General features: G+C 42.2%; 1 protein-coding gene across 1 annotated transcript; it reads right to left on the bottom strand.

The window, feature by feature from the left end:
* Positions 1-1094: 1094 nt before the first annotated feature.
* Positions 1095-7734, bottom strand: net1 (neuroepithelial cell transforming 1). The gene is made up of 9 exons (XM_086060151.1): positions 7416-7734; positions 5324-5431; positions 5078-5242; positions 4590-4652; positions 4222-4395; positions 3876-4133; positions 3626-3796; positions 2569-2755; positions 1095-2475 (listed from the first exon to the last, which is right to left on the bottom strand). Exons 1-9 carry the CDS (start codon positions 7506-7508, stop codon positions 2054-2056), a joined length of 1641 nt encoding a protein of 546 aa, XP_085916277.1. The 5' UTR covers positions 7509-7734; the 3' UTR covers positions 1095-2053.
* Positions 7735-12159: the final 4425 nt, after the last annotated feature.

Consider the following 12159-nt stretch of genomic DNA (forward strand, 5'->3'; position numbering starts at 1 on the left):
CACATGACTTCACTAGTTAACTCAAGAGTAATCACAAATTTTATACCTGTTCTAAATGTATAATAAAATAAATTCTAGGTTTTCATACTCTTGTTAACAAATGTGGAAAAAAATGTGAAACTAATATAGTTCCAATTAATTTTTGACGTCTGTAGCCGTCAATGGCAGTGAATGAGTTAATCAGTGGGATGATGAGTCTCAGGTGTAACCAGTGGGAGAAGAAAAACAGTTTTAGACCGTAGTCGGTGGCTAATGTTGAGTTGCCCAGATTGTTTCAGTCAATTGACTTACTTCCCAGTTTAATCACAAAAGTTTACTAGACCTCCGTGGAGGTCCTTGAGTGTCCTTTGTGCCTATAAAGTCTTTTATTTAAAATTGATGCAGCGTCCATCCATCTTGTCTTCAAATTTTGGACGTTGAACATTAATAAAAAGACCTTAAATGTCATTCTTTTGCCCTGAAATTTGATGACTTTTCCTAAAATGACCTCAAAATACACAAAAATGACAATATTCAAAATTTCAGGTTTTGTACAGGTCAAATTTGACTATGAAAATGGATTTTCCCTATGTTTCCCCAAACACAGGGAAGGCAGTCGAAAATGATTGAATTCAATGAAAAGGCAATGTACTAGGATATACATAATATGAAATAAACCAAGTCCAAAACAACAAGGGTCAAAGCCCAAACAAACAAACTATGAAATCGAACTATGTACTCAACTCGATCAATGGACGTAAACGTGGTTCAGTCGGTACTTAGTTCACGTATTTATCCGAGGCTTCGTGTCATCGTGCACTTCCCGGAAGGTAGGCATAGTCTAAAACGGGAATTGCTGGTTAACGAAAGCTATCTTGTCATGTTCATATTTTGATGTCAAAACTGAAAATAATTTTTTTAGAATTGACCATACAGTTCTAATACTTTATTGCTATGCTTTTATACCACTCGGATGTGACTAGCAAACTGTACATAACGATACTATAGATAAAGAAATTAATTAGAATAATAAAAAAAAAAAAATACCTATATAAAGTATACGCGTAGGTGTTGTTTTATTTTGAAATCCGATTAATGATGACATGACACAAAAGTTTCGGATGCAAATCTTACACAGTTCTTTATTGTTCTTATACTTATGTAAGTTAATGGTAAGTACACCTTTCCCCATCTTTTCTTTTTCCAAACTCAACATGCACATACAGAAACTTTCTTTCTACATACTCATCCCAACTATGACAATCCTGTATATTCTTAATAATCTTTCTTTTTCCAAGCTCTCTGTTCTCTTCAGCAACATCCTCTTCTCCTTCATCCTTCTTCAAACACTTTCTGTAATTCCGTTCCTCTGGTGCAAAGCAGTGTCCACAACTTCAATTCCATGAAAGATGCTACACCGAAAAGTCTCCTTCGAAACCGAATATGGCTCAGTTCGAAAATCGGTTTCAGAACATCATCTCATTTCGGATTTAAATTACGCCAATGCCAGAACAAAAAAAAAAATAATGCAACTGTCTCCTGGCATTTTTTGGTTTAAGGAATGTATAAAAATAAGACGTCTTGTTCACTTGTAACTTATGTAGTACACCTTAATTTATCTTCCTGTCTTATCTAAAACACGTGCCACCTAAAAGCTAAAACAGTGCTCCTTTTAATACAGCTAAGAAAAAATACCACATAAGAATATAAAAATGTAAAACTACACCCCTCTTCTTATGCAGGAAAAAATGGCTTAAATATCATTCACGGTAAACATTTTTCCCTTTCTTTTTGACTTTGGTTGGGTTTCCCAAACGTCAGGTTAGGACCCAAAATGGCAGACCAACAATTTGATGTCTGTGTATATGTTTTTTTTTTTTTTTTAATATGATGTTTGGGAAACCTTGGTCTTTGGGATGGAATTAAAAAGCAGGGGTGAGGTAAACAGCTGCCAAAATGGACAGTAACACAGAACACTGTTGTAAGGATACGCACACACAAGGTCACACATAAATACAAGTCCCACTTTTTCCGTGTTTATGTACATAAAAATTGTCTGTTTTCTCCTTCCACGTTACACCATCGTCTCTTTTCTCTTCCCTAATGAATAAAGGGACTTCTTGTCCTTTTTGGTCTTGTGAGACGCAGGCGGGGGGGGTACAGGTGATGATGACGTGGAGGAGGACGGGGACTCGGAGGGGGACGGGGTGGCGGTGCCAAACGGTGAGCTGGGGGCGGACTGGGTGGTCCGTCGCGGGCAGTTCTCGTCCGTCTCCTCCATGTGGACGATGGCGGAGACAGAGGATGGGCGCCGTTTGGAGCGGACGACCGTTGCCGTCGTTGGCGGCGAGGCGGGCTCTCCGTGGGGCCGGTAGACGGAGATGGCGCTGCGTAGGCAGTTAAGCCACTGCTGCTTGTGGAAGACGTCGTTGACCTGCAGTGTGTGTGACTGCGCCTGGCTGGGGTCTTGGGCGCGCACGCGGAAAATATTCTTGGCTGGAATGGAAATAAGAAAAAAAAATCAAGTTCACGGCCAGTCCGGATTCAACAATTGGATGCCAAGATCTCTCAGAAAACACAAGCCTTTACCTTTGTCGGCGTTGCTAAAGGCGCCTCTGAACGAACCGCCCATCCTGACGTCACCATCCTGCAGGTCGTCCAACACCAGGTCCTGCACGGGAATGGGCTGCCGGTACACTTGGAAACATTGGCGCTCATTCCGGATGACCGAGCGGGTCAGGACGAGCAGCTCGGTGAACAGGAACACGTGCAGCTTCTGCCAAGGAGGCAAGGAAAAATTGAGGCTTGGCTGCTTCCACAGGGGTGTTGTGCACATAAAGGTGCGAAGTTGTTTTTCATTTGTTGGTCAGTTAGGGTGCCTAGCTCGTTCACTGCCATTGGCGGCTATAGAAAAAATCAACATTTAATTTGAACTATTTCGATTAGTTTCACATTTGTTTCCACTTTTGTTAACAAGAGTATGAAAACCTGGAATTTTTTTAATTGTATATTTAGAACAGATATAAAATTTGTGATTAATCGTGAGTGACTATTGAAGTCATGCAATGAATTACAATTAAAAATGTTAATCGTCTGACGCCCCTAATTTTTAACAACCTTTTTTTTTTTTTTTTTTTAATTAGGGGCATCGGGCGATTAAAATTTTTAATCAATCACATGACTTCACTAGTTAACTCACGATTAATCACAAATTTTATATCTGTTCTAAATATACAATTTTTTTTCTAGGTTTTCATACTCTTGTTGAAAAAAGTGTGAAAAATGTGAAACTAATGGAAATAGTTCCAATGAATTTTTTTTTACGTCTATAGCCGTCAATGGAAATAGTTCAAATGAATTTTTGACGTCTATAGCCGTCAATGGCAGTGAATGAGCTAGGTTGGTTTTGTCTGGCTACTCCAGCTTTCTCCGACATTCCAGATTTTTCATCTGAAACTCCTGCTCTCTAGTTTCAATATACTGTATTTCGGTTATCATGCCATATCCTAACGCTAGCATTGCCTTGCTGATCGGCTGGGAGAAATCTACCCCAGTTCTACTCCCTCAGAGTGACAGAATGCTCTGCTTCCCTGACTAAGTGGCAGTCTGGCTTGATAAGATAGATCAGGTTGTGTTTTCATCTCACCGTGCCGCTCTTGTTGCGAAGCTCGCCGTGACACAGCAAGCTTTTGCACTGTTCAAGGCGGGGATCTCTCTGCCGATCGTCCAGATACTCCAGCTTGTCGATGTAGTACAAGCACTCAGACTCGCCCTTCTTCATGTTGATGTCGGACAGCACCCCTTGGATGATGGTGATCTGAAGACAAGGTATGACTTAGTCTCAAGGTCCATAAGGTTAAAGGGCTTTCAAAAACCATCTTTTAGTTAGTCCTTACTGCTCGTTCTAAGCTTGTGGCATCCGGATGCTCGGGTGGAGTGTGTCTCAGGATCTCTCTGAGCAGCAGTGGGTATTTGACGAGGCGGGAGCGGGGGATGTCCAGGAAGCTCCAGAGGTCCAGCTTCCGGCTAAAGGGTGACTCCAGGCAACGCTGCAGAAAGTCCTGCACTCGCCGGTCCTGTTTTTTCTGGTCTAATAGGGCCTTGGCAGCCAGCTGGTTGCTGCAGTACTCTTTGTAAGCATCCAGCCTGGGTAGCTACACACAAAAAAAAATTCTGTTCAAGTACCTCTCCCTTAAAGCATTTCATTTTTGATGCAGATAATTAATCTGAAATGAATCTTACCCAATTTACGACAATCTGACCGATCTGGCCCACGGTACCGTTGGAGCCTGTCGCTTTGGAGAGCTGGGCCAGCAAGTCCTCGTGCAGAGGGATGTAGGCGTCCAGGTTCCCGAAAATGTGCGAGAGCTCCTCTTCGGACATTATGGAGAGCTTCAGCATTGGGTCATGATACGCCTGTAGAGAGGGAGGAAATTGTTAAATAAATCCCCATTAAACCGAGACGGGAGGATGTTAAAAATAGTTCTTAAAGGCAAGACACAGAAAAGACAGAGTGGAGGATAAATTCCTGGCTTTTTATAGTCCCTGGCTTGATTGTGTGGAGGGCCTGCCATGCTTTGATTTAATCTGTTTGCTTTCTGAGTACAAACCTTGCGTGCAAGTTGGAGATCTTCAATCAGGTCCTGTTCTCCACGAGACAGCTCAAATATGGCCTGAGGAAGAGGAGAAAGGGGGTGGGGGAAGGTAGAGAAAGATGCACATGAATCAGGGTGTTTTTTTTTATACATTGGGACAACCCAATACCCCTTCGATTAAAAGCCAGACTTGTGCCGGGTGCCAAGCCAGTGAAGTCTTAAGTCTTTCTGGCTGCCGTCTGTTCAAAAGTGCGCAAAGTTTATAGCTCCTGACAGCTGGATAAGATGTCAGACATAAGTGGGGAGGTAGCTTGCCTCGTTGGCTTGTCAGTTCCATGTGAACTTACACAGACTGGGAAACAGGCCCTGTGAGGGCTTTTATTCTCATTTAGACTGTTTGACACAAATACTGCAGGTACATGCGAAAGTAGTCTGGACGTACAGTGCTGTCTGGATTTCTGAACCACACAGGCTTCGTTCTTTTAGTCTGATGAGATTCTCACCTCCTGCCGCTTGATCTCTTTGGTGGTTAAGGTTTCCTTCTGGTGTACGTCGAGTGTTTCCGACCACAGTGTGCTGTTTCTCCTTTTGGGCGGTGTGGGGGCCGCTGCCTTGCTGCAAGGCTTCTGGGGCACGACCGGCGACTTGCCATCGCTCCGGAAGGAGGCCTGGAGATGGAAAAAAAAGCCCCACAAGTCAGACACACCGTGATGTTTTCCCTTAAAACATGCCGGAAAGAAAGCCCTTACCTGGATGGTTTGGCCGAAGCGCCGGACGGCCCCATTCTTCACCGGAGAGATGAGGTTGGCTAACGACGTCACCCTGCCGAGAGAACGGACACGCTTGTTGCTCGGTTCCTGGATTAGAAAGACAAAATAAAGAGGGAGAAGTGAGACAAGGAAGTAACGGAATGAATCAATTGGTAATGCCGGCTGTGAGACCTCAAAGGCGAGTCCCTTGTGACTTCCTTGTGATCAAACCCATCGAATCATAAATCCTTTTTATTGATTCCAGACTTTTGAGCCAGGAAATGGGAGGAGTTGGAAGATCATGCTTTAGCTAGACTGATTGGCGGAGCTCAAAGGGCAGATAATGTGGAGGCCAAAGCGGCTTCACCAGCTGTTGGCTCCATCATGTGAGAGGCAGGCGGCCGGCCCACCCTGCATAAATAAAGACCCCCTCTTAGTGCTGATATGGTTGGAAAGGGGTCTGGAGGAATGCCAAGAATGCACGAGACTCCGCTCTCAGCTGTTCGGCGTCCTTTCCCCACCGTCCTAACTTTCTGCCTGACAACAAGCCCTCTTGAAAGTATATCTGTGGGAGATAAATGCTTCCTGGTGACTCGCTGCTCTTTAACTTCCTTTTCCAGACAGACAAAGCAGTGTGTCAGGTGGGGTGGCTTTAACATGAAACAGACCGCGGCGGCAAGTCTGGGAAAGGGGTCCTCATCGTAAACCTGCAGTGAATCTGTCCCCTACTTCAATGTTTACATAGGAGTGGCGTCGCTCCATTTGGGGATGGAGTGTGCAGTTCTGTTCACAGTGCTTCTGCAAGTTGACACAAGTTTTTTAATAGACTAGCGTGAGAGTAGAGCTACACCTGGGCCAGGTAACCAACTTCCCCCACCCTGAAGAGTTCGAAGAGAGCTGCTCGGCCGCATGCCAACAACAACACAGAGCAGTAATCAAGAAGATGAAGTCATGCGTTCAGACCACAGAAGTTCTTCAAAATCATTATACGATCAGAATCACAACATTCAATTAGTTTGCGCCATCTCACATTTGAAGTCTCTCCTTGAGTTGCTTGTGTTTTCTCCTGACTCAGCCCAGAAGTGATTTTTGTCTTGGATCAGTGAAATCTGGGAAACCACTGAAGCACAGCTGTAGAACTGATCCACTCGCTCTGGTGTGCCCTTTTGAGCTGTTATGACTGTGGTTGCTGGGGTCTCAAGACGCCGAACCGCAGCTTTATTAAGCCCTCTAGTGGCAGGGCCAGCACATGGTTGCCACATGGCGGATTCTTTGACTGTGGTAGTCCTTGGGGGCGACTCATTTGTGACCTGTTATTATCTATGCAGACATTGAGGAATACAACTAAGCACCAAAGGTGAGGCGACGGTGTTTTGGTCCCATAGCCTAGCCTTCCTGTCCTGTAGGGGACTAGTCCATGACAAAAAAAAGCCAATGATCTTGCATGCTGTGTGTCAGAAAGTAGTTTTTTCTTGCAGAATTCCAGTCCAAATTGCTGAAGTCTCGAACTATTGTCAATGGAGAAAAGGAATATTGTTGCACAATCTCAATCCAAACCCAAGGCTTTTAGGTTACTTTGATCTTTATTTAATTGTACGGTGCGCTGAAAACTCCAGATGTGCGCTTTTGCCTTTTACAGCAAAATTCTGAGACCAGAACCAGACCTCAAATGACAGAGCCAAGGTCATCAATAAGTCACTTGTGAAAGTCTGGGAACTGGCTTGTGGAGAATCGTCTCCAGACTTCACAGAGCCTCAACAATTTACCGTCAGTGAAACCACAGGTTGGTGAAATCCCGACCCAAAGACAACTAAAGGCACAATATAAACTTTTACAGTAAAGAGACCAGTCCCACGTTGCTCTACTGGATCTTCAAGTAGTGAAGAGTTGCTTTTTTTCTAAATGACCTCCCTGCTATTCCATGTTTATGATACTTTGATTATGTCGAATACACATTTAAGAAAAGCCAGCTAATACACAAAGCTGTGTGTGGTAGCAGAAAGTGGCTTTGTTAGGTAATAGTTCAAAGTCTTGAAAGTAGTGAGCCAAATGAGAGAAAACACAATATATATAAGTAGTAGTTATATCTCACCTCTAACTCCTTGTGGGCTTGGTTCTGGTGGTCTATCACTTGCAGCGTCCGTTTGATAGGCACCAAGCTTCCCAGTTCATCGTAAGCCACCATAGCTTTCAATAAAACACGATATCCGTTTTCTTTAATCCTTTTTTTTTTTTTTAGAATCGGGCTCCAAGTAATCCACAGAGAGAGAGAGAGAAAAAAATAAGTTAAAAGTAATAAATAAATAAAATACCTCAGATTGACATGAGCTCTTCTCCCCTGGTGGGAAAGAGCTATAAGTTAAACTCCACCTCACACGCTCTCTAAACTTTGGTCTGCTCCAGACAGAGGGTGGGAGGGCTTTATAGCGGAGTAGGAGACATGGGAGGAGAGTGCAGCCCTTGTGGTGGCAAATGAGGCGTGCTCAAAGTTTGGTGCGAAGTGAGAGGGCGCGCACCAGCATGCTGTTATTGTTCCATACACTCAGGACTAAAACAGTAGCGAGAAAAGACAAGAACCCAAGTTAAGTTTACAGCTAAACAGAGGGTTTTGATGCGGGTTTGGATTGAACTTTGTACAAAACCACGTGATTAGCTCAGGTTTGCCAGATATTTAAGGGGAAAGAGTAGAACAGGAGCTGTGATTAACTGACTATATTTGAAACGTTTAGAGCGGTACTCTGGTTTCACTAGCTTTGCTGGCCTCAGCGAACCAATAAATGATCAAAGACATAAATTGAAAGAGAAAAATATCTTGCGTTTTCTGCAGAAATGTACTATTCCCGTCACAATTCAACTGCAGTTCACTCACATACGGTTTTCTAATTATAATTCAGAAAAAGAGAAGATATTAACGGCATAATAATAATAATAATAATAATTACAAACGATTCAATATAAATATACATAAATAATCCAATTATATCACAATCATTGAAATAAAAAAAAACATGATTGCAAAATATTAAACCAAATTTAAAAAATGACAATACAAAAGAAACATGAATCGCAAACTACTGTACAGTATTTAAACGGAAGAATCGAATTGAATGAAAACTAACAAGAGTGCTGTAATTGAGCAATTTATTGTCAAAAGTAACATTAGTTGAAGATAAGGCCAAATGAGAGATAGAAAGATAATGTAGGATTTGCTCAATTTCACAGTGCAAGCCAGAGAATGTTCAAAATATGAGTTATTGGAGAGTAAAGACAAAGGCAGCCAACCCCACAGCCTCGTGGGAAAAGGTGTAGGAAAAGAAGAAGTAACATTAGTAAAAAGTTGACAAATTACTGATAAAATGGGTGTTTTTATTTAAAAAAAAATTGCTAATATTGACATGTAATTCATTTAATCGCTTTCTCACCTTTGTTGATCAGCTTTTAAATAGAGGCAGCAAGTGATGCAATGGAAATTAACGCTTGAATTAGATGTTCTTCTGACAAAATGCGCCACGGTACCTGTCATCATGATTATCGGAAGTCAACTAGAAATGGTTATCTTCAACCACTAATGTCAATTTCTGTCGAAACTGCTCAAAACCAAGCTATTAATGAATGGCTTCGTCATTCTGTGTTTGGGAATCAATCAATGCCGTCTCTGTTTGGACCTTTTTTCTTAAACAGTCCTCTTATCAGTGTCATCAGGCCACTGGGGGGATGTTTCATTTGAATATCAATCGCCGCGGGGCACTGGGACATTCAACCAGATGTTTGAACTGAAACCTGTATATTGAAGATTGGCGGGGAGGGGGCGGGATTGGGGGTGGTTGTGACTACCACCCATTTGATTTGTCTGTTTCTCTGTCAGTTTCAGTTAAGTCAAAGGGAAAAAATGTAACCCGGGGCTTTGTTTCACTGCACATGAGCTAAACACTGACTGACAACAACACCTGAATACGCAGAATGTTTTGGGCGTGATCCACCGTCTTAAATGGGGGCGCCACCAAAACAGTAACACGTAAAAGCCATTCCGAAGGCAAATGGGTGAGAGCGTCACGTCGTGGACTCTGTCCTCCTGGGTCAACACCGAGGCGTGAAGCCCAATACAGACTTTGCGCTGCTGCTGCCATGTGGAGGTGATAAAACACATGCTAAATGAATGAGCCGCATAGCGGTTGACACCTTTTTTTAGGGCTTGTTGACGTGGTGATAGGGAAGTACACCAACAGTCTGATGGTTCCAGACTTTGGAAATAGCAAATTTCCCCCATTGGAAATAATGGTGAAGGTGTTAATAAGTGTGGCCATCATTACCATTTTATGAACTCGACGGCAATTTTACAAATTGCACTTGGGTGTTCTTAATGAACAAGTTAACTGGCGAGCGTCATTTTTAACATAATCAATTGTCACATCAGTGGAAAAAAAAGATTACCAGTTAATAAATTAACTCTTTTGAAAAAATAAGACACCTTTCATTTTTTACGACAGAGGTATAATGCTAATGTTATCTTTTACATTTCACCGCCATTGACAAGTACACTTGTCAATTACGTTTCTCAACGGAGATGGGTGGGGGAGCCTCTCACTCTGCCAGCTAAGTATAGCGTCGATTTAAATAATAACAAATCAGTTTGTTCCGCTTCTCTTCTTTTTGAGACTATAGAATAAATGTTTGTTTTTTTTTAAACAGAGGAAAAACTAATGCACTAAACGGAGGTCTTGTGAGGTACCATACGTTTTTGTGTGGCACTTTGCAAGAATGCGGTTTTCTGCATCTAAAGGGCATTTTCCAAATTGCCAAACCCACCAAAACAACTAAGCTAAATTTCACACTGAGATCCTACAACACCGATCTGCGCTGATGCCGCTCTTGACACCTTATCCAGTTAAATCTGCCGTTATGTGGGCCCACGGTGCGATTTGACTTAGCGTGCCGTTATCACTAGCACGGCATATAGCACGGTTGTGTAAGTATTTTTATATCATGCTGTCAATTTGGTTGCATTTGCTACCTCAGCTTAAAGCTCATTTTTACATGGCACGTCTCGCTCATGTTTTTCCCTTTGCAGTTCCACATTGAAAATGGCGGAAGAATTACTATAATTCGGGTCGCAAAACATAGAACCTCTGTTAGTTTTGCACACAGGGAGGGCTCTGAATGTGGTCGGCCATATTCAGTGAAGTATATTAAACTCATTGGGGTCTGAACGAAATGACTGGCCATGCATGCCATAACAATCTCCACTTCAACAGATTTTTTCTTTCACGTGATAACTAGTTTATGAGTTAAGGGCGCAGCAAATATATAGAGTGAGTAGCGAGAGTAAGCCTGTCTGTGTGTAGTCTGCACTGCAGATGACACCAAGCTGCCTTTTGGCTGTGAGTCACCTGGTGTGGGGAGACCTGCTGCTGAATCAGCTGTACGTCTCAAAAAACCCGCCCACCTCCCCCTTCCCTCAAGTTATACTGATCTGCAGCTGGAGTGTCAACATGATTTACACTCTAAAAACCGTAGACTGTGAAGTGCTGGTGCGGGGGGGGGGGGGGGTGTAGTGGGTTGGATGGATGAATAATGCCGCATGTGGCGTGAAGTGGAGTTTCACCGCCGCCTAACCTATGCCGTGCCAGGGACGGACCCAAACGCCAAGGCCTGTGGGGGCTGAGCTCAATTTAACTTGCACGTCAGGATCAGTGAGTAGTCTAATTGCTGCCCTCGAGGGAAGACATTAAACAAGCAGTTGTGGGCTAAGGCGAGTACACAGAAAAGTTTCAGCAGTGGAGGCGTTGTTGCCCCCTGCTGACTACATTTGGAAGGCATACTGTACTTGTTTACTATACAGAGAACATACAGTATACAAGCAGAAAGGCTGAGCAGTTATAATCAACAGGTTTTGAATCAGAACTTTAACTCATTCACTGCCATTGACGGCTATAAACGTCAAAAATTCATTTGAACTATTTCTATTAGTTTAAAATGTTTTCCCACTTTTGTTAACAAGTTTATGAAAACCTAGTGTTTGTTTTATATTGTATTAGAACAGATATTATAGATATATAAATAATATTTGTGATTAATTGTGAGTTAACTAGTGAAGTCATGCGATTAATTAAGATTAAAAATAGTACTCGCCTGATGCCCCAAATTTTTTATAATCTTTTCTTTAAGAAAAAAAATGTAAAAGAAGAAAAATAGATTATTAAAAAATTTGGGGCATTAGCGATTTAAATTTGTAATCTTAATTATTCGCATGACTTCACTAGTTAACTCACGATTAATCACACATTTTATATCTGTACAAAAACAAATTCTAGGTTTTCATACTCTTAACAAAAATGGAAAAAACTAAACTAATAGAAATAGTTCAAATACATTTTTGACGTCTATAGCTGTCAATGGCAGTGAATGAGTTGCTGTGGAGTTTCAAAAATAGCACTCCATCAATTCATTTCGTCGTATGCCCATCCCAAAGCTCCAAAACCAAGTCGATTTCACTGTAATCCACTTTTTCATGGTCGTGCCCTTGCTTTTCTTCTAGGCGTGTCTTTAATGAAGATATTTTTAATATCTATTCCACAGGAAACTATAAATATCTCAATTTTTCAGACCAGAGGCGTAGGATGGCGCGTAATCACACAATGGGCCCACCTTTGAAAACATCATCAGTTCTCCGACAGTACTGAGTCTGTTACTCAATGTTTTGATTTGTCAGTGTTCACGCCCCAAAGCACAACTGGTTGCTAGAAAACACAGGATGATTGGAGACGGACTGGAGCACGGATAGAGCCTGATAACAGATAAAAATCGCTTTTAACACTACTTCCTACATTTTATTTATT

Source organism: Leptonotus elevatus, chromosome 17 (genome assembly GCF_054856555.1).
Source record: "Leptonotus elevatus isolate MCC_2025b chromosome 17, RoL_Lele_1.0, whole genome shotgun sequence".
NCBI lineage: Eukaryota > Metazoa > Chordata > Actinopteri > Syngnathiformes > Syngnathidae > Leptonotus > Leptonotus elevatus.

What these genes read in the sequence shown, in the direction of transcription:
- net1 (XM_086060151.1), bottom strand. Translation starts at nt 7,508, where the DNA reads ATGGTGGCTTACGATGAACTGGGAAGCTTGGTGCCTATCAAACGGACG. An exon ending in CCACAAGCTTAGAACGAGCA is followed by an intron (nt 3,797 to 3,875) that starts GTAAGGACTAAC and finishes CCTTGTCTTCAG; the next exon opens with ATCACCATCATCCAAGGGGT. An exon ending in CTTTAGCAACGCCGACAAAG is followed by an intron (nt 2,476 to 2,568) that starts GTAAAGGCTTGT and finishes TTTCCATTCCAG; the next exon opens with CCAAGAATATTTTCCGCGTG.